The 23274-nt window shown below is 39.5% G+C and overlaps 1 protein-coding gene across 4 annotated transcripts in view; it reads left to right on the plus strand.

The window, feature by feature from the left end:
• The window catches only part of LOC117249255 (chemokine-like protein TAFA-5), a 222668-nt gene extending 202534 nt beyond the window's left edge, over positions 1 to 20134 (plus strand). For 2 of the 4 annotated variants that reach the window (XM_033614777.2, XM_033614779.2), the window contains exons 4-5: positions 11442 to 11661; positions 18581 to 20134. In XM_033614777.2, the coding sequence (XP_033470668.1) occupies positions 11442 to 11450 (9 nt within the window). In that variant the 3' untranslated portion in view covers positions 11451 to 11661; positions 18581 to 20134. The remainder of the gene's footprint in view (positions 1 to 11441; positions 11662 to 18580) is intronic. The other 2 variants (XM_033614778.2, XM_078165018.1) reach the window with 1 other exon arrangement.
• The last annotated feature ends 3140 nt before the right edge of the window (positions 20135 to 23274 follow it).

Raw genomic sequence — 23274 nt, forward strand, 5'->3', positions numbered from 1 at the left:
CCTGTGTACTAATCATGCTTTTTAATCAGCATCCTGATAGATTGTGTTAGAAAAGACGAAGTGCTCACTAAAACTAATTTTAAAAAAAATTAGCAAGCAGATTTGAGAACTAAGTCTTTTGTGTGCAAAAAAAAAACTTAACTTCAAACTGTGAAAAATGGGGCAAAAAAAGTGTTGCATTTGATTTTTTGGTTAATATTATAATTGTAAGCAATAATTACTCAGTTCAATTCAGTCAGTGGTTTTGCTGTTACAGCCTTACTTGCTCTGATGTGACCAGTAGCTTATGCTGGTGAATGTTAGCTAATGGCAGTAAATGTACGTAGATATTGCTACGTTGACATCACTGAGTCCAATTGCTGGCTTTCACTGATTATCATCATCTGACGTTGATATGGCAAACAAATTAGCCAACACTTGCTTGTTTACACACAGCAAAGCAGACACAGTACAACTTCTGCATTCATTTGGATTCATGATTGTGGCCATTCAATGCTCTTCAATATTCACCTCTCTTTTAGCTCTATTTTTGGTCTCCACCAAGACCCAACCCTGCTAAATGTTTTCCTATGATGATCAGCTTGATATCTTTCTGTCTGCACTTTGGTGCTAGCTAAGTACTGCACGGACAATGTGACAACTCCCTAAAAGTAAAACCAAAAAATCTCAATCACCCCCTGATGGCTGGCTGCAATATAGAGCTGATGTTTTTTTTACTTGTGCTCATTTTTCTAACAAGTTTGTTTGTAATTATATAGTTGATGCTAAAAAGAGGTGTGACATCATGATTGACAGCTGTGTGTGCCAATCAGTGTGCTCACAATCAGTGGGTTGGATGCTTGTAGGGGCAGGAACTAAATGTTGTGGCTCCACTTCCTGATCACTATTGCGCAGAGTCTATCTTTAAATGACATCACCAGCGCAAGATGGTTGCCCCCACATTTTGACCTCATTTTTGTACCGTGGGAGGAAGTGGAGACATGTTGTCCATCTTTATATGAACTCTATGTGGCTGGCCAGGAAGGGTATATGGGTTTTTCTGAGTTTCACTGATCAATGTGGCAGTAAACCAAAACAAATAGCTGAAAGATGCTAAAATTCCCCATTGAATGAGGGTAACAATAGAGTCACCCTTTTTATATTACACAGTCGTTTGACCCATTGTTAGTATTAAAGTATTGGCTGGTGCAGCTTTAAACAACTTCCTCAAGAGATTCTTTTGTGATACAAAAAAATACCCATTGTTTTGTTAGCACCTTTCAGCACCAGCTCCAACTGCTGCCATATTACTGTACTTAAAGCCAGCCTGCACACTGTCAGCCACAAGTACACTGATGGCATTAAGGAAACCAGTTGAGCATTCACTTCACAATCCCTTGAAAATGTTCCCCTCCCGCCCTCCTCGTCTCCAGCTCATCTCCTCAAACCGTACGCGGTTTGTTTACTTCCTCGTCACCAGCAATTAGCTTGAATTAGGGACGCTCTTAATGTTAATGATGGCAGCAGATGGGGAGCCACCACTTGTATTCGCTAAGATGCCGCCCATCCATTCAACCGCCCGTCCTTCAAACCCTATCTCCAGCTCTCCCAGCCTCCTCCTCTCCACTTCAACCCCAACACACACACACACACACACACACACACACACACACACACACACACCTTCAAACCCCCTTACATCCTCCTACTGCTTTACAAGAGACGTAAACACTGTTGCTCTCCCGCCTGTATGCATGCGCAGTCTATACTGTAGCAATTAAAGAGGTCTCGGTTGAGAAACGTGTTACACAACACACACACACAACACAGCTGCCCTATCTGTGAATGTCAATGGGTGAACACTGAGGACCGGTGGGGCATCATTAATGCATCTGTCATGATTTAGTCATCAGCTGACTAACTTGTTTATGCTTTCCTGCTGAAAGACAAACACACACATAAATACAAACACGCAGCAGATGCACACACTGAACCCAGATGATATGGTTTGTTATCAGTCAGCTGCTGCCTCCGTGCTCTTACTGTGGTGTGAGTCTCTCAGCGGCCTGACACCAACCTGAATATACCTGGTTGTGGAGACTGAGGTGACAGCTGTGACATGTTCCACCTACTATGTAATTTGTTACCTGGGCAGGCAGATAGCCCCCCACACACACTCATAGGCAACATATAGCTGGATCCATTTGTTATATTTGGCAGATATAACTGCTTGTATGTGTTGGGGTGGGTTGAGTATGTAAATGTGGCGGTCATTTGTAGGCTAATAGATGCATGTGCATTCTTACGTGTATGTTAACATGCTCTTACTGCTGTTCTCTACTGTTTATACATTCATAGTTTTGAATATGAGTCCCTGCTTTGCTGCAAACGGTGGCCCTGTACGCTTTGGCCTACATGCACATTTCATATCCTGCTTAGGACGTCAGTCAATGTACCTCTCACCGGCTTACGCTGACAATATGTGAGACGTGACAGGTATTTCTTGCTTGCTTCATTGGCTACTTTAAGCTTGGTGACAGCTAGTCAAATGGCTGGACAGCTATGTGCACTCATCTGTGCCTGTCCACATGCATGAGTGTGTGTGTGAGTGCGTGTTTAAGCAGCTTTCACTGTCAAGGATTCTAATATCTGGCAACAAGCAGACTCGGGGTCATTGTTTAAAATTCATCTGAAAGTATTCATTCATGTGATGGATGAACTGGCCTAATGCGACTGCTCCCTTTCATCTCTGGCGAGTCGAGGAAACGTCTGGAAGATTTTTACTTCATAACCATGCATGTAACTGAAAATTGCCTAAAATGCATTAAAGGTTAAGGCCGAATCTCCAAAGGGAAAAATTACATAAACCTCTTGTTATCTGCTGACCCAAGGGAGAATGACGGGCAAAACGAAAAACAAACAATTTACTCCTCAGCCTCCCTCTGGTTAACTTTGAACAAATGGCTGCTTCCCTAAGGCTTTTCAAGGTTAAACCCAAACTGCAGCCCCAATATCGCCTTAGGATGACCCCTGGGCTGTGCACAGTCCACTGAGCATGTCCGACCTGTCCGTCAGGTGTTTGTGCGAAAACATCAATGCAGACAAACAGACACGTCCCTCGGGGCATTTGACTAAGCCAAGTCAATCTGACTCAGCCCCATAGCCCCATAAAGGGCTATTTTGGACAAATGTCAGGAGGCGGTTTGCGTGTATTGGTCAAATGTTTGAGAGTTTGTGTTTTCTCTGTCAAACAGAGGGAGATTGTTGTTCAGGATGGCACCGCTGACCTCTCCTCTACCTTTACCTTGCAACGTTGCTCGGTATGAGTGGCAAGGCGGATTAGATATATGCTGTGCGTTTTCCCTCAACCTCTCAGCGGCCACCATTTCATGTGCTTCTGTTTTAAAAATAACTTCCTCGCATACTTGTTTTCTCCCTGTTTGACTCCTCCGTCTTTTTCACTTTTGCTCTGTTTTTTCACATTTTCCTCCTCCCCGTCTCTCACTTTTACTTTCCTTCTCTCCTTCCCCCTTGCCGTGCATTTATCTTAGTCTGACCCTGCTTTGTAGAGTACACGTTGTACCTGCCAATAAAAAACACAATATGGATTTTTTCACTGGCTGACTCCAGAAGAAACATATGAAGATTGATATGTACATTGCTTATTGTTGACAGTGATGTTTTGAGCGAGGTTACTTTTATTAGCAGCGCGGCTGAAAAAGGACACATATCAAACGGAGGTGCACTTGTGAAGCCGCGGCACTTAATTTATTTCAGCATCAAGAGTCTCGCCAATACAAGTTTCTCCTCTAAAGAGTTGACCTAACAGAAAATGGAATCCCTCAGATGAACCATATCAAGCTCCGAGACTATAAATGAGCTCCTTGTGTTCACTTAACTGTATTAATGGAACAATAAAACGCACATGGACACTCAACTGCATGTCCATCAGTAACCACTTTATTTTCTTTTCTTGTTTTACCTGAGTACATAAAAGCAGATGTCTGCCAAGAAGCATGCTTTATGGCAACCCATATGGGCATAAAGATGATTAATAATCACTAAGAGAAATACTGGCCTGAGAGATGTGTCTCAACGTAACTGATGTAACCAAATGTTCAATTGTTCTGGCAATTGACCATTCACTAAAGCCCACCCTGACTAGGTCCCTTTTCTCTTTTAAAGATGAGGCAAAATATAAACATTAAAGCATAGATCTCATCACTGTGTTGGCTGTCTAGCTATATTTTTCTATAGAAAACCTTCTGATCATGCATTTTAATTAGTGGTATTGTGTCGTAATACTACTGCAAATTAGCTCTAAACTAGACACAGACAAAGCTTCTACTTGGATCATTTGCCTGTGACATGTAGCTTTAGAGCTTCAGTCTTATAGCCTGACATCATACTGTACTTGTGGGTAATTAAAAAGCCTTTACAAGGTTCATGTTTAAAATGAGTTAGCTGGTAAGACAAAAAGATGAAAGATGGTATTTTTAGACCGGTGCTTCTTAAAGTTTTTCAGTGATGTGCCCCATTTGAATATTTTTTTTGTAGCCAAGTACCCTCCTATATAAAGAGAAATAGTTGATTGTTTAGTCTTGTTCCCAGGTTGTCACATACCAACTCTTTGGGTTGGTGGTTCAGTCCAATTACACACCCAAAGAGTTGGTATGTGACAACCTGGGAGCAAGACTCAACAATCAGCTGTCTTTCTCCAGAGTTACATACAGCACCTTTCAACAACAACCTTGTAACTGAAATGCTACGTATCAAATGTTTAGAATTCATCATTTCATTCATGGCAAACAATTTTTTTGTCATCGTGCAGTACCACCAAGACGGCATTCTTTGCACTGAACTGTTTTTTTTGATAACTTGTGCTTACAATTTAGTGATAGTAAGTATTTTCGGAATTATGTAGGACTGATATGGATTTGAAAACATTGTTTTAGACCAGTGGTTCTCAATCAGTGGTCCAGGGACCCTCCATGGTCCCCCCAAAAAATTCGGGAATAGTTTATTTTCATTAAATCAAAATCGAAATATTTTTAAAAAGTGAGCCCAGTGTAAGTGAGAGTCATAAGACTGAATATTCTGATCGAAGGTTTCACTTTCTCCATGTTCATCTCTTTAACTGTAGTTGACAACTGTAGAATTCTGTTGTCTCATTGATAAACATTGCGTACGAGGCCTGAAAGTAGCGTACACCACTTCCCATGCAAAAGTTGTGATCTGTGAAAGCAGACTTGATGGAAGAGACTTTGACCCATGATTACGAACATTTGGGAGGCAGGGAATTGGCAATGGAGATGGTGAGGTGGAAGCCTGATTGTAGAAATTGTCGAATATTTTTTGGCGCACGCCAATTTTGCCTTTTGTCTGCATGTACATTGATAATATGGATCCTACACACTGTTTTATAAATGAGAACTCCTTCATATCTATACACCCTCCCAAACTCTCAGATCCTCTTCTGCAGTCCAGCTCACATCATCATCTGCCCGCCTGACCACCATGGGTTCTAGAGCCAATCTCGCCTGAAAATATTTGGTCTGATTTAACAGTGACACATATATTGAAACTTTTGCATATTTATAACTATGATTTTTGTCTCATTATTTTATTAACCTTTATTGTGTATTACGGAAGATTTTATGGACAAATTGCTGCTTGTTTTTGAACTGCATCTATTATTAGTTTTATGTGTATGTTTAACAACAAAAATTGTGTAAGATTAAAGTCCCCGAAGGAAAATCTCAATCAAATGGGCATCCATGAGCTGATTTGTATCCTTTAGGGGTCCTTGGCATGAAAGAAGGTTGGGAACCACTGTTTTAGACAACTCATAGTTTTAATGTTTTAATTAGCTTACACTAAAACTAAAACTTATGAAATCAGCTGACAAAATTATCATCATTGGCCAGAAATGAGAAGCCTGCTGCTGTTTACTTCTGTGTAAAATTGAATACATACCGTTTCTAAAAACACACCAAATTTCCAGTGGCAAAAGTGCATATATGCCACCCTAGAACTGAACGCAAGCAAAACAAACTTAGAGGGGCAGGTAGGGCAGTTGTCGTTTGGACTGAATGTATAATCTATCATAAATTGGAAGTTAAAAAGACTTGAAAACTGATTTGTATGACATCGACTTTCAGTTTTCTCTGGTGCCAAAGCTGCAAAATAATTTGAAGTGCAAACAACTTGAGATAAAAAGTAAGATACTGTGCTGGTTTACGATCTCTGGTGCAACACTTGCATGTTGGATCAACTAATTTATGTCAGTGTTGAAAGAGTCGCAGCATCTCGATGACACAATATGCCATGATCCCTGGAAAACTCAACACTTTTACACAGCAACTAGGGGTTAATTCCCCACGCCCATTACACTTTCCTCCCTCCATGACACTAAATGATTTGAATTTACATTTTATCACACAGTTACGACAGTCAAATGCTGCCTTTGCTGCCTTCCAAAGCACTCTCTTTTGGCAAAGCGATATGTAGTCTCAGCAGTCATCTCCTATACCTCCGTCTCTCAGTGAAAGGCTTACTGCCGTCTCCCTCCAGAGAGGAGGATGCTCTGCATTGTGCCCTCCACCATTTTAGACTGGCAGATGAAACGGTGCAAGGAGCTATCTCTCTCTGCATGTGCCGACGCGGGGAGCTCAGCGAGAAAGAGGCAGAGTGAGTGCGCCATTAGAGGAGAAAACGAAATCACCTCGGGTTATCTTGGCGGCTTTTGTGACAGCCCGATAAGATGAACTATTTAAAAAAAAAGAGGCAGAGAAAGCAGTGTGAGGGAAGAAAAGAGCAGTGTGAGTGAAAGACAGACAAAGAGATTTGGGCCAGTCAGATGTACAGCATCGTAAAACATCATTTAAGTCAGCCGGTGTGCATCAAACAGTGGCTCCTGTTGTTGAGCCTTTCAGTGCTGGTTAACTCCTTTCAAAAGAAGTTTTTTTTTTCTCTCACTAAGTTATAATTGCACAGACTCCAACTGCAGGAAAGAACTGTCAAGATATTTTTTTCCTGCTGATGCCATGCTGTTGGCATGGCGTCTAATACACATGCTGTAGCCAAGGTTTTCAAATTATCTATACAGCAAAAAGAGCATTTGTTATCCTGAAATATAGTCAAAAAACATTGTGGGAGACACATATGAAAGGGAGGGGTTTAGGGTCCTCCCTCAGGAAATTTTATGCATCAATTTGTGGAGGAAATGTCTTTTATTTCATCAGAATAAAAGTCTGGCTACTTTAATGTTTTATTGGTCGGGACAAATGCACATTACCTAAATATTGAGAGGTACATGTCCCCTGCACCCTAGGGCCGGGCAATATTACCACTATGTACGATATATCTATATATTTTTGAGCAAGAAATAAATTTAGGCAACACCAATCCCAATACCCCCCCCCCCCCCCCCCTTGTCTACTACCCCTTAGCCCTTGGCCCTACCCTAGCCCTTGCTCACTACCCCTTGGCTCTCGAAATGAAGCAACGAGGGGTAGGGGTTGAAATCTTTCCCTAGGAATTTGGACACCACTCACTACGTCACTGTGTCGGTTACGTTCACGCATATGTAACTATTTTAAACAGGAAGTCGTGAGCAATCTACATTTCCAACCGGCATCTACAATGGAGTCTCCAGTTGAGTTCATCCTACCGACTGTGTTTGCTGTATTCATCATGCTTCATTTGATGAATGACAGACGACGAAATGATATGTACGACAGGGGACTTCTGCTAGCTGGCTAGCTAGCTAACCACCTAACATTACGAGGCAGCATAGTTATACTAGCTGACGTGTTATCATAATGTGAAAAATCCGAAAATTTTGCAGAACAGGACAGATGACAGACACAAGATAGTGCGAGCTAGCTAGCTAGCTAGCTAACAAGCAACATGACGACGGTAATGTTAGCTAGCTGGCTAGCTTTCTGTCAACTCCAATCCAGACATTGTGAATAGCAATAAAAACTTTTTTCCCCGTCTCTTGCTCGGTGGTGGTAGCCATGGCGACGTCTACCCCTCACTGGCACATCAGCATCTGAAATCTCTCGCTCCGAAGGGTTAGTTTCATACCCACTATCCCTCGTTATGCCCCCTACACCCAAAAAGGAATTGGGACACCCCTAACCCTCACGGGAATGCACAAATCTAGGGGTAGGGCCAAGGAGGGGTATTGGGACGGGCCCTAAGTCTACAGTGCAACATTGGTCTATATGTTACACGTGCTACGCTCCATCAGTCTGTGAGATAAATAAAATGACCGCAGTAGCACACATACTACTTTATACTTTTATACTGATGTTATAGTTTTGTGTCCTGTGCTGCAAACCTTTAAACCTCTGTAGCTCCAGTGCTATGTGCAAAAAGTTAAAGCATAGCCATGCTATCTATTTTAAATCATTTTAATAAACATGTTGTGCAGCTGTATATTTCTTTTAAACAGGGGAAACAATCCTGTCTTTGCATTTTATTTTGATCACAGTCTGTTTTTTTTTTTTATAAAAGTGCTGCTAACATCTCGAAGGTGGCTTTGACTTGCAACTGAAAACATGTAGTCCATTTTGTAAAAAATACCGAGATACATATCGTGTATCGCAAGACAGCCTGTAAATATCGAGATATGATTTTTTGTCCATATCCCCCAGCCCTACTGCTCTAAGTCTAGTGTTGAATGCATCTACTAGTCTTGTTGAGAGCTGTACTTTTCACATGTAGCGTTACAGTGCACCATCATTTTCAGACATTGTAGGAAACAGTGACTCAAAATGAAGAAAAAGGAACTATTGAAACGACTAAAGAGCCTTAAATGTATAACTAGGTCTTCATCATACGTTCCATTAGGTCGGTCCTGATTGGGCTACTTAGGCTGTGAACAGAGCGCTATGAACAGAATGTGCACCTCCTGAGAGAAAGACTGTGATTACTGTAATCAAGACTTTGTAGGAGAAGAGTAAGGATAAGGACAAATGTATGAGCATAAGTCCAATGTTTGATACTGCGAGCTTGTGTATATGCATATTTTATACCCTCTGGAGGTGCTTTGTGAGTATATGATCTGTATGTACGTTGTATGCATAGAGATAAAGGCTCTTTTTATCCCCACACAAACAGCCGTTTTCTACAAAGGGCGCAGTATACACATGACAATCCCCGGGCCAGTCTGAGTCTCCCTGTAAGCTCCCACAGTATTTACGCATTTATACATCTGCAGATGACAGCGTGTGTTCGGCAGAGTATGAAAAAGCTCTTTCGATTGGGGTTTGTAAGCAAGTGCTGAGGGCCTCCCACCCCTCCTCCCATCACTTCCTCTCGGTTTCTTTCTCTCCATCTCTCTGTGGATCCGGTTCAGTATGGGCCTGATGGGATCCCCCAAAGCCTCACCATCACCATGCCCCTACCCCCCCCTGTGGTTGTGGGTCGGTACCGGCCTTGGTAATTGATCCCTCTGGGCCCTCTAGACACATCCAGCAGTGGGTTGAACAGAATCACCACTAAGAAGACAGCTGCTTGGCCACCCCAGACAGGCCAAGAGAAAAGGGGGGAAGAAAAAGAGACCCTGTTGCTGCTAACCATTAACTGTGTCTGCCAGCTAGAGGGAGCAAAGTCAGCACATTGTCTCGGCTTGGAAAATATCAAATCCTCCATTTTGGAAGAGATATTGGGACTGTTAGCAAGAGAGAGGGACAGACGAAAATGAGAGTCTGCCTTTTAGGTTGTAATTAACAGCCTCGGAGTTTGTGGGATTGATCAGTGAGCAGTGTTGTTTAAAGCTAAAGCATCTGCTACAGCACCCTATCTGTATTACACTGCCCATTTTCAGAATTCCTGCTATTTCCATTTGGCTAAAATAGGTAATTGATTTCATAATAAAGCCAGGAGTGATGGCCGGCTTGTGCTCAAACTGCAAGCTGCGCCCAGTTAGAGGAGCTGCAGGTTTCTTTTAACAAGCAAGCAACAACAAATGCACAAGTACAAGGACACAAGAGTAAATACAGAATACTGTTTTTCAGCTTTGTAACAATGCATTTTTCCAGATAATTTGGTGTTTTTTGTCTGATGTCAAGCCATAGAGTTACATTGAATTCTTTACATGAGGAAAAATTAGAAATGTGATATTTTTTCGCTTAACACTGGACAGTGATGCTAATTAAAAACATAATAAGAGTCTGCAGCCATGTGAGCAGCTTTGTAAGGCTATACCAGGCCCACAGGAACAGAGCTCAGCCTTGCTTCCAATATTTCCCCGTGGCCACCTGGGTATTGTAGCAAAAAAAAAAATTCCCGGCAGCCCAAAAAGCATTTTCCTCATGGACCGCTATTATAAAAGAGACATCTCTCTAACTGTTGACAGAACACCTTGAACTGCAAACAAGTTCATTCAGTTACGACTTTTCTATTCTGATTTTTTGATCCACTGAGGTTTTATATTTCTGAAACTATCCACAAGCCAAGAAAATGGATTTAAAAATCTGTGTTGTCATCACAGTGTGAAGCTTATGGGCCAAGCAAGGAGTCAAGGGCATGACCAACAGGCACCATTTTGGGTCCTGTTGATAGCCACTAATACACTCATGGGCTTTACTTTTGCACAGCAGTGCCTTGAGCTGGGTGTGGCTCAGTAAGCAAGCACATCTGCAGTGCTAACATGCTTGGAAAGTATGATGTTTACCATGCTGATTATCCTAGTTTTGCATGTTAGCATGTAAAAAATGTGCCAATTAGCATTTAACACAAAGCGAGCGGGGGCTGATCAGAGTGTCATTTTGTAGGTGAATGTTGACATTATTAGACAATATTAAAACATTTACTTTATGGTGGCACTAGAGGAACAGTCAAGGGATAACTAAAATTAGGAAGGTTCATCATCTGGAAACCATGAATGTCTGTACAGGATTTTGTGTCAATCCATCCAGTAGTTGTTGAGATATTTTAGTCTGGACCAAAGGGATGGACCGTTAGAGATGAAGGGGGAAGATAATGCTAAAATAAGGCATGCTTACAAGATTATGATGCAAAATAAATAGATAAAGGAGTATAGAAAATGACACGACTTCAAAGCACACAGAATTAGTTAATGATTTATCTAATTGCCATTTTATTTCACTTTATTGCTTAACAAATCTGATCATTAAAAAAATCACAGGAAAAACACAAGACATCTTTGTGTTTTTCTTCAGTGAGGGCTCACACAGAATCAGACCCTGCTTTACTTCCACACTTCTATATTTAATATCCACAGAACAGCTCATTCAGTTTGTAAAAAGCCAAGCAGGCACATTATCAAGACACCTTCGTGAGACAAATTGATAATGGTGGTGATGGTGATGGTGCTGTGTCTGTGTCTAAATCTGGAAAAAAAAAGAAAAACATTAAAAATAAAACACTGCATCCTCATAATGAGCTTGATAACCATACCGCCTTCCCCTCTCCCTCTCTTCCCCCAGGCTCTATGACGCGACAAGAGTCCCCCTCGACACTCTTGCACTATGGAGAGCATTGATGACCCCTTGACAGACAGCCAAAAACCATCTGCCAACACCACCCTACAACCACCACCACCACCACCACCAACATCACAACAACTCCACCCAAACCCTGGTCCCGCAAAGGCAGGAAGCAACATAAGCAGCTACAGAGCACCAAGGGCCTCATGGAGGCAGCAAGGTACAACAGAAAGCCCCTTAAATCCTTAAGGATTCAGTCCTTGTGACTGAAGCTCTTAAAGTGAAGCTGGTTGTTTATCTTAAAGATACAATTCACTGCAAAAGTGGTGAACTGCAGTGCTATTTATCAGTCTAGATTGTTTTGATGTGAGTTGCCAAGTGTTGGAGATATCAGCCGTATCTGGCTTCTCTCTCATATAATGGAAGTAGATGGCACTCGACTTGTGGTGCTCAAAGTGCCAAATGAATACATTTACAATACAATGTCTCTTTCCAAAAATCATGACCCAGTTACTCAAGATAATCCAAAAACCTTTTTGCGAGCAGTTTCATGTAAGAACCTTAAGTGCTATATTGTAGGCAACTGGACTTGCTTGTGTTTCTTGAAGACATTTCGCCCCTTATCCAAGAAGCTTCTTCAGTTTAGAGTACTGAAGAAGAACTGAGTTTTTCAGAACTGAAGAAGCTTCTCGGATGAGAGATGAAGTCCAGTTGCCTACGATACAGCACTTACCCTTACCATGATCTGGATGACTGAGAATCTTCACCGATATTTTGCCATTTCAAGTAGGACTATAAGAACTATTTTCTTTCTGCCAAAACTAAATCTGCCAGCTGCATCAAAGTGCAGAAGGAAGTTTGCATGTACTGCTAGCTCACCTAACACAGCTGAGCCAGCTAATGTTCAGGACATCAGCATGAGCCTCTCATCAATTAGTGGATGCACGCTTCCTTCAGTGTGGTGATACGGTTGCCGAGTGTAGTTTGGTAGAAAGTTCCTACACACAGCTGCTCACAACAAAGTCTGTGGATTATCTTGAGAAACCAAGTGATGATTTCTGGAAAAAGACATTGCTGTTGAGTTTTTCAAATGTATTTTTTTTTTTTTGCACTTTGAGCACCACAAGCTGAGTGCCATCTAGTTCCATTATGTTTGAGAGAAGGCAGACATCTCTACAGCCAATGTCTCTAATACTTGGCAACTCACGCCAAACAATCTAGTTATAGGTAACAGGAAAAATATGTATTTTAAAAAAAAAAAAAAATATATATATATATATATATATATATATATCCTGATGGTCATCTCATCACTTTCACTGCACATAAACAATTTGTCCAAAATCGATTTTCCTTACGTGTGGGGGTTGATAAAGTGGGTAATTGAGTTTCGTCCCTCTGGTAGTTTTTATTTTTTCAGAATCCGATGAAAATCATTATAACCAATATTATAGTTTTATTAGAGCAGAATCCTCCAGCTTTAGCAGAACATGCAAACAACAGGAAGTGTGGACACACGTAAGCACACACATAAATCCAGATACAATTTAAACAACCGTCTGCTTGTTTGATGCTTTTATTTGGCTTACTCATTTTTCCATAAGCTCACTGGTTCCCCAGTGTGTGTTTAACCACAGAAAAATCCATGTGTGCAGCAATACCAGTAAAACCCATCGGTTTATTTTGTGGCTTGTTTTTGCTCTGCTTTATTGGCATGCCTTGTATATTGTCTTTAAAGTATTGTGTCACATGGCGTCTGTGCGCTGGAATAAAACAGGGCGCCAGACAGATATTAATGCATGTGATTGGGAAACAGAGAGTGGCCATGTAGTAAATTTAGCTCACAGTGCAATAAAAGGGATGAGGCCAAAGTCATAAAAATGCCCGGCCTCATAGAGTTTCTAAAAACCAGGCTCTTCTGTCGGTCAGTGTTGTCAGCATTTATGGCTCATGTTATGATTCGCTTTCGAGAAAAGAAAAAAAAAAAAAAAAACCTGATCCGGCTGCTTTTCAGGCCAGACAGCAAGTCTTCAGTAGATTTGAAACTATAAATAGACCCAGGATGGATGCATGCAGTGAACTCAGATCCTCTCACAGTGCATCCTATAGAAGATTATTGTCTATTTACTAAAGGAGAAGGCGATCTAAGATTGGATTTCAACATTTGATCCCATAATGTGCTCTAGAAAGGGAAACAATACCATATCTCCTGCAATCATCCAATCTAAAGCAGTTGCATGCAGTAAAGTAGCTTACATTGCATAAACAGATATAATCTAAACATGACAGTGTATTTCAGGGACATGGAGGAACATTCAAGCTGTTTGTATGTAAAACAAATCAATGACATTTAGCTATCCCCTTCTAGTCAGAGTGGGATGTTAAATCTGTTCTAATATTCCCTCTTGAGCATTATAGTTCTGATCATATTGTAGAATGCAGATAGTGAACTGTGTTTGCTTTGATGTTCTGAAGAAATGCAGTATGAAAGGGTTGATAATGACATAACACCCCAGATAGCTTTGAACTCACTCTTAATGTGGAATGGGACCGAGTGTCTGGAGGCCCATGCATACATGTTCGTGTATTTTGATCTCGGCATCTGCTTCAGGCATTATCCGACTTCACAGCATGTAATGAGCGATTTCCAATCCCATATTAACCTGTGGATCATTCCTAACCTACAAGTTATCTAATGAATATTCATCCAGCGGGCCATTGTGCTGCTTGCGCACTCCAATCCAGAAGGAAGCGTGCTCGCTTGCGTGAGGCTTAACATTACACAGCAAGGGCAGGAACAAGTGTTAGAAACAAGTAGCTGATGCAGAAGCAGGCACTTCAGAATGACCAACGAGCAGACAAGTTTTTATTCTATTCTAGGTTCTGGCACAACCTAGCCCTCATCAGTGTGTGGCCAAGCTGAGGTATCCTATGTAACCAGGGTAATTTGTCCCAGGGTCCAGTATCCTGTGTTCCGAAGGTCAAATGTTTCCAGTGTCCTATATTCCAATGTCCCAAGGGTCCATTGTTCCAAGGGTCCCAGGGTCCCATGTAACCAGGGTCCAATGTTCCTTTGTTCCCAGGGTTCAATGCTCCTGTTATACACTAACATTTTAAGAGACTGGTCAAGGCTAGCTTTGCGGTTAAGATTGCAAAAGATCAAAAGGACATTCCAGATATAGTTCAGGTGCTACAAATCAATTTAGCCACTTTGGAATTAGCAATGTCTAAAGTGAAGAAAACTGTCTTGCTCACAAATTTGAGGATGAAGGTTTCAGGGAGAATAACATCAGTAGGCTCCGAGCTGTATGTGGGTTATTTTAATATATGGACCCATGGAAACATACACTGAACATTTGACCTTGAGAGAAACATTGCTGAGAACAAAAAACCCTTGAAAGCTCTCTTTAATGCGTCATATCAAGAGGATATTGAGCTGAGGGACATAGGACCCTGGGAGCATAGAACCCTTGGAACATGACTACGCTCACACGCAGCTTGCAGCCAGTGTACATAGTCATCCATCCAATCAATCATACATCAATTAATCAACACACTCCTGAGATTCTGCATTATTCACATCCATCAGCATCCCAATAAAGAGTTAGGAGAGACAAACAGATCAATTTCCCCTCATGCGTGCCCATTCACACGTTCGCTGTGGGTCCCAGCGCTGTGACATTTTGCAGGGAGTCAGCGAGAGTTCACGCAGAGAGGAAATGTCAAGCTGGGGCCATGTGTTTGGGTGCATTTGCTTTAACTCCCAGCTGGAGAGCAGCTCCATATGTATTGTGTATAATTACCTTTAGCTCCGACAGATGTGCCAGCATGCACCTTCACGCACATGCAAACTGCATATAAAGCCAGCAAGAACGCATTCTCATTCATACATCAAAGCATTTGCAGCTTTGCCCGGAGACAGGAAGCTCTGAATTACGCCCCTGAAATCAAATGTTTAATGTTTTACTTGTCCTCAATTGAATGCTGCTGGGCGCATATCAATATGTATTGAGTGGATTGCCTGCTAGCTTCATAACAAGAGAAGTCTGCACAAATTGGACATTACCACAGATGGATTCTGTCCTCTTCTGTTACTATGACACCTGACAGCAGTTTTAGTCTCACTCGAAAAAGCCAAATTTTGTCTCTGGTCTTGTTTGAATAGCCAGACCCCACTGTACTCACAGTTTGTCCATGTGTTCTATAGCCAGACAGGCACTGCATCACATTCCCCTCGTCTCTGCATTCCCCTGGCACAAGAATGTAAAATATTTCTTGCTCTTATAAGATATAAAATAGAGTAATACGGTCGTTTCCTGATAAACCTGAGGTAATAATCACCTAGGGTCTGTGAATTTTATTCATAGGGCAAATTCATCTCATATTCATCTGACATTCTTTCCTCTTTTTAATAGAAGGCTTGCATTTCCCTGAGATGAGATTTGTGTGTGAGATTTATGAGGAACCATTTGCCACAGTGTGGTTGTGAGAAAAAGGGAGAGGAACATAGAGAGAATATAAGAAAATCACCATGGTAGACACCGAATTCCATAAAAACAAGACCGCCTATGCCTTGGCATCTATTTAAATTAATTTGCATCAAGTTCCTTTTAAGATTTCTACAACAACGTTTCTATGCAGTGATTGTGTCCTGCTTCCATTTTATCTGTTGCTACTTGACCATTCAGCATCACTGTAATCTCAGTGTGCCCACTAGGAGGTGTTAAGATAGGAAGGTGTGTTACACTGGGATTAAACACCTGTTTGGGCAGCGGTCACAGCCGAGCACTTAGCACAGTCATGCCCCTGCTTTAAGCTGTTATACCTCTGGGTCATTTCATGCCCAGCACCAACAAAGCCATGACATTATCTCTATTAAGCCCCGAGCTCACTGAGATGTTTATTATTCCCACAGCATCAGACACTGTCATCTGTGATACATGCTAGTACTCCATCCCAACACCTGCCCCTTTCATGGCAATTTGCACCCTGTAAAATCATCAAGAGTTCATTATTATGAATTAAACTTCAGCAGTCTTGGAAGGCATCGGCGCCTCTATCATGTTGGCTGTGTGACTGGCGGGAGCCAGATGGTGAGGCTTCCAGATTTGTCTTTCTGTTGGTAGATTTATTGTTTCTCAGTATCCGCACTGTAAGACTCGCTTTGTTGTTGGGTTACACCCGCTGAAGAATTCTAAATATTTGACTGGCAAAACACTTGATTTGACAGAGAGGAAGCTGTCGAGTTTTTATTTATACAATTCTACCAGAGTGTTGTAATTAACACCTTCATTGTGTGTATACCCATTGCTCCATACACACCTTCATTGTGTATGGAGCAATGGGTATACAAAAGGCGTATAGCGACTCAGAGTGTGAAATGGTTCTCTCCTCAATTTATTTATTTTTTTTCCAAAGAATAAACATTTTGTTTTATGATGCTTATTTGCTTTCTTACCAAGAATTAGATGAAAAGATTGATACTATTATAATATTATAATACCTGTCTGCATGGAGCTACAGCCAGCAGCCTGTTAGCTTAGCATAAAGACAGTTAAGGGCTGCATGCTGCATGCTAAAGAAGATACAACCTGTGAGCTTTAGGTATTGGTGGGCAGATGTTGTTACCTTCAGTTGGCTGTTTACCTGTGTCAAGTTTTTACACTGGCCAAAGCTGACTATACTAACTTTTGACTTTGTTAGGACATTTTGATGGCAAAGTATACCTTGACTCTCAAATAACATTTTAATATTGTACTTTACAATACTTTAATGGCACATGTCTTTATGACGTTTCAATAAATCTTTTTATGGCATCGTTTAAATATAGATTTTCATGGCAGACAAGATGATATTTTATATACATTTTATTGTATATTATGACATTTTATATACATTTAATAGCATTACTATACTATGGGATTTTTAAATACATTTTTATGGCATAATTTACAATGACATTTTAATATACTTTTTATACTTTATGCTATACTGTACTTTGGCATTATATATATATATATATATATATATATATATATATATATACACACACTATGATATTTTTAATGTACATTTTTTTTGTTTACTATACTATGCCATTTTATATACATTTGATGGCATACTATACCATTGAATTTTTAAAAATGTATTTTTATAACATGACCTTTTTCATGCACATTTTGACTGCATACTATACTATGACTTTTTTTCATGTACATTTTTATTTATTTTATTTATTTAACCTTTATTTTAACAGGGTAGGTCCATTGAGAGTGGGCTCTCTTTTTAAAGGATGCCCTGTAGCAAACAGAGCTCAAAACACAGAACTTACAAAAAAAACCAGCAATACAATACCGTAAATACACAGGTATGAAGACAAGGTAATAAAAAATTAAGACATAGTAGAATACAATAGTAAAAAAAAAAAAATTATCACATACATATTGCATATAGCAGCATAAAGCATAGTTTAATAACTGTTTTTGGGCACACTATACCAACTCTAACTTCACATGTAACATACAAACATAAGAGTGGCATCAATCTGTCATCTAACTTTTGACAAAAGAACAACTAAGTGTATTTCCTAAAATGTCAAATATTCTTGGACAGAATATCCATGCAAGGGAGCAGAAACATAAACTGCAAGATTAACCTCTATTGCAATTGTTCGACATTTTGGGAAATATGCTTATGCACTTTGTTGTCGAGTTCAATGGCACAATTGATACTATTCTCATGTCTGTATGCTTAATATAAGCATGCTACACTCAGCGACTTAGCTTAATTTAGCATAAAGACTGGATTGACACTTTAGATTAAGACAGAGCAGGTGTTTTTATTCTGGAAATGCAAACGTCAATTCCAAAGACTAAGGTAAATGTCAAATTTCTGAATTGGAAAGATCGACTGTGCTGCAGCAACTGTGGTAGCTCTAAGACTACAGGACATGATCTTAGTTTCATTTGTATTTCAAAAAGTGTTCAAAGGCAGCACAAAGAATTTTTGAATTACAAAAAAGCTCTTTGTTTGAATACACTATGGAAGTAATTTAACTTCTCAGGAGCTGAGAGTACTGTGACAACGACTGTGCGCTAAAACAATCACCTGATATTTGCTCTCCTCTTGTTGATTCACAGGTCTCATAACACAGCCAGAGACGGAAAAACCGGGGAGTGACTATTTGAGGGAGCAAGCGCTCCCCTGGACACTGGACAAACTACTCGCTGTAAAACACTTTCCATTTCCTGTGACCAGCCCCTCCGGGTTTGTGACTGCTCCCTCCTGCTATCTGTCGTTGGGTCAAAATGTTGCATCCACCTCCTCTCCACTCTATCTGCCTGCTCTGTGAAATTAGCAGCGCCTGCTCGTACCATGGAGGATCGGACACCTTGAAATCCCACGAATGGTTTTTGCCTGACTGGAGGTACTGTGTTTGAAACTGCTAACTGGTTTGAATAAGGGATTTCCTCACATCTCTCTCCCAGCCTCTAGAGCAGGAGTTCCAGAGCAAAGAAAGGATCATTACAGACCGGACCCTGTTGCTTCTCGGACCACCTTGCGAGGCCGTAAAAACCGAACTGAGCGCTCTCTGCTGTGAATAGGCCTTCTGCTGGAGTAAACCTCCCATATTTTTATAGACCAAAGAGCAAAACAACAAATACGATCATTATGACAGAGTGGACCATGTGGCAAAGACACAGGGTGACTTTGTGAACTAACTGTTTGTGTCACCACCAACCTACGACTGCCCCCTCCCCACAGAGACTCGGTGCACAAGTGGACCGACGCAAACTGAACGGTGGCACATGTACCGTACACAATCAAAGGAGTACTTTTAAACTTTCCAGACATTTTTTTCTCAGACTAAGCCCACCACTGTATTTTGGAACTGGAGATATAGGTACTACATACGTATAACTGTGTATCAAAAAAGAAAAAGAAAAAAAATTCTGATTTACATTTTTCAGTAGCTACGGTTTGGAAAGTTTGCAGGAAGCATCGGCGAGTTGGTCACGGATCAGGAGAGCGAATCATATCAAAGAGATGATGAATATCTACAGAGAGTATAAATGCTATTGAGTCTGACAAGAAGGAGTAAAGAAATGTCATTAAATGTATTTTGAAAGGCCCTAAAAAGTTATATATTTAACAGTTTTATATGTTGTACCTTTGTAGAGAAGCTTATTGGACTTAAAATGTGGTCACAATGGCAGTTTAGTAGGATGTGAACAAATGCTGTTGTTCTCATTACTGCTGGCTCGTAGTCCCAGGTTTTCTGTTCACACCTCAGTAGCCGCTTTCTTTTCATGGTCATCTACAAGTCACTGTCTATCAGAACCATTAATGGAAAAAATAAGGAAAGTGACAATTTATTGAGGACTGATCTGCAGCCAACTGAACATTGTAAATCTATGGTAGTCAGTGGAAGCCATTGAAATCTGCTAATTTGCTATGATATTGTATTGTACACAGTGTGGAATACTGACTCATTTCCTCTCTATGGGTTTTGATCTCTTAATTTATTTTTGTGCTTGTGTTTGTTCTCGCACAAATCTGGCCTCTCTCTGCTGGCGACGAGTACAACATGGAGAGAGAAAGAGAAAGCCGAGGAAGCATTGCAAAAGTATTAGAGTCATTTACATACATTTTTTATCATGAAATATTTTAAGAATAAATTAAATACATGAAAAGAAGCGTCCCCTGCAAATTGAGATGGTCTTGGTGTTCAAGGTCATCAGAGGAAAAATCAAATGATCTCATTCTGGTTTTACTTTTAATGACTGTATGTGTTCTGTCACAAAGGAAAGTGACTAGAAGTGAAAGTTTCTTTTTCTTTCCCAGGTGATCAGGTGGGTGTATGACTAGATTATTTCTGGCTCCAAGTTCTTAGAAAAACAGAGGAAAATATACATGGGGCTCCTCAATCAGCACTTAATCAAGGTTATTCCTTAGCTGCACTAGTGAGTAAAGGTTAAAAAGCACTGATTTTATTTTGTTGTTGTTGTTTTTAACCCTGAGCCTCTACCAAACTGCTGAGATGTCCATTTAAAGCTAATCATTTCTATTAAATCATTTCAAGTAGTATCACCTAAATAGTTACAGTATGATGATTTGTCTTTCCTCAATCATTTTCATAAAATAAAGCCAAATATACAGCGGTAAAAGGCTGTTTTTGCCACTTTAACATAAATGGACATCTCAACCAATTTTGCACATCTCTAAAAAAAAAAGTTATCTGGTTATCTTTTTTTAGGGTTATTTATATCCATAATTCTGCTCTGTGAACCTTTTGAGAAAAAAAAAAAAAAAAAAACTACACCAAAACTGTATTATGACACCATCGTAATCAGGTCACATACCAAGACTGATTCATGTAATTCTATTTTCCTGGAGGGAAGCAACATTAAAAGGCCTGGTTCTGGTTTTGAGCCTAACATAGTTCAACAGAGCAGAAAAGATGGCTCAGTTCAGTTGAGTTAACTATGGGTTTTTTTTCAACAAAGTATCACAAACTCCAAATGTGCCTTACCAAACAGCAGAAAAGACCTTTGGAGGATTAAACGGATCATCCTTTTCACAGCTCACAGGGGACTCCAGCCAAAGCCAGCACACTCTGAGGAAGACACTGGACAAAAAGAGAAGACATACATATTAAATATTTCAGAGGGGAGTTTTTTTAACAAACATTAGAGAAGGTTTCAGTACAAGGAATCAAGAAGATGTCTCCCAGGGTGAGTAACGGTAAGTTTCTTTGTATAGACATAAAAATACAAAATGAATGAAAACTTCCAGGACAGGTACTTTAAGGACATATTTTGACTGCTCTGGTGACACTGGAAACATAGGTGAGAAATTTCAATGGTAAAAATAAGATAAAGTAACATGAGTAAAACTATGAAAAGAGCTGCTATGAAAAATGACACAAACTGAGAGGAGTTCCACACAATCACAGGTCATAATAACGAAAGGAAGTGTCAGTTGAACGCAGTAATCCATTAAAGCATACAATTGTGCATTCCACAAATCTGTTTTTTACAATGATTAATGCTATCATATATTTTTCCAAAACAGCTTTCAAGGACTATTGAGTAGACCTCAGTGGATGACACTCACATCCACAGTACAATCTCCATAGTGGAGTAAGACTCAAAATTGCTTTGTTTTCAGTGCCATTTAAAAGTTGCCATAACATTGTATGTGATAAAAAATGTGAAAAAAAAAGCCATTATACATGATGCCATGAGATGTAAAACATATTGAGCCACAGTATATTATTTCTTAAAATGTCATGAAAACATTCATTTGTTACTATCCCATGAAAATGCCATTAAAAACGTCATAGTATAGTATGTCGTCCAAAATTATGAAAAAACGCCATAGTATAGGATGTCGTCCAAAATCATGAAAAAAAAACATCATAATGTAGTATATCGTCCAAAATTATAAAAAAAAAAATGTCATAGTATAGTATGTCGTCCAAAATCATGAAATAAAATCATAGTATGGTATGTCATCCAAATTTATGAAAAAATGTCATAGTAAAGTATGTCGTCCAAATTTATGAAAAAACGTCATAGTATAGTAGGTCGTCCAAAATTATGAAAAAACAACACAGTATATAGTATGTTGTCCAAAATAATGAAAAAAACATTATAATGTAATATGTCGTCCAAAATCATGAAATAAAATCATAGTAAGGTATGTCATCCAAATTTATGAAAAAATGTCATAGTATAGTATGTCGTCCAAAATCATGAAAAAAAACATCATAATGTAGTATATCGTCCAAAATTATAAAAAAAATGTCATAATCATGAACGAAAGCCATAGTATAGTATGTCGTCCAAAATCAAGAAATAAAATCATAGTATGGTATGTCATCCAAATTTATGAAAAAATGTCATAGTACAGTATGTCGTCCAAAATCATGAACGAAGGTCACAGTAAAGTATGTCGTCCAAAACTATGAAAAAACAACACTGTATAGTATGTTGTCCAAAATTATGAAAAAAAACATCATAATGTAGTATATCGTCCAAAATTATAAAAAAAAATGTCATAGTATAGTATGTCGTCCAAAATCATGAAAAAAAGTCATAGTATAGTATAGTATGTCGTCCAAAATCATGATTAAATGTCAAAGTATAGCATGTCGTCCAAAATTATGGAAAAACGTCATAGTATAGTATGTCGTCATACATTGTGAAAAAACATCATAGTATAGCATGTCATCCAAAATCATGAAAGAACATCATAGTATAGTGTGTCGTCCAAAATCATGAACTAAGGTCATAGTAAAGTATGTCGTCCAAAATTATGAAAAAACTTCACAGTATAGTGTGTTGTCCAAAATCATGAAAAAAAGGTCATAGTATAGTATGTCGTCCAAATCATGAAAAAAAGTCATACTATAGTATGTCATCCAAAATCATGAAAAAAGGTCATTGTATAGTATGTCATCCAAAATCATGATTAAATGTCAAAGTATAGCATGTCGTCCAAAATTATGAAAAAAACGTCATAGTATAGTATGTCATCCAAAATCATGAAAAAACGTCATAGTATGTTGTCCAAAATCATGAAAAAAAGTCATAGTATATGTCATCCAAATTTATGAAAAAATGTCATAGTACAGTATGTCATCCAAAATCAAGGGGAAAAAAAGGTCATAGTATAGTATGTCGTCCAAAATCATGAAAAAAAAGGTCATGGTATATCGTCCAAAATTATAAAAAAATGTCCAAAATCATGACATAAAATCATAATATGGTAAGTCATCCAAATTTATGAAAAAATGCCATAGTACAGTATGTCGTCCAAAATCATGAAA

The sequence above is a fragment of the Epinephelus lanceolatus genome, chromosome 23 (assembly GCF_041903045.1).
Source record: "Epinephelus lanceolatus isolate andai-2023 chromosome 23, ASM4190304v1, whole genome shotgun sequence".
In the NCBI taxonomy this organism is placed as follows: domain Eukaryota; kingdom Metazoa; phylum Chordata; class Actinopteri; order Perciformes; family Serranidae; genus Epinephelus; species Epinephelus lanceolatus.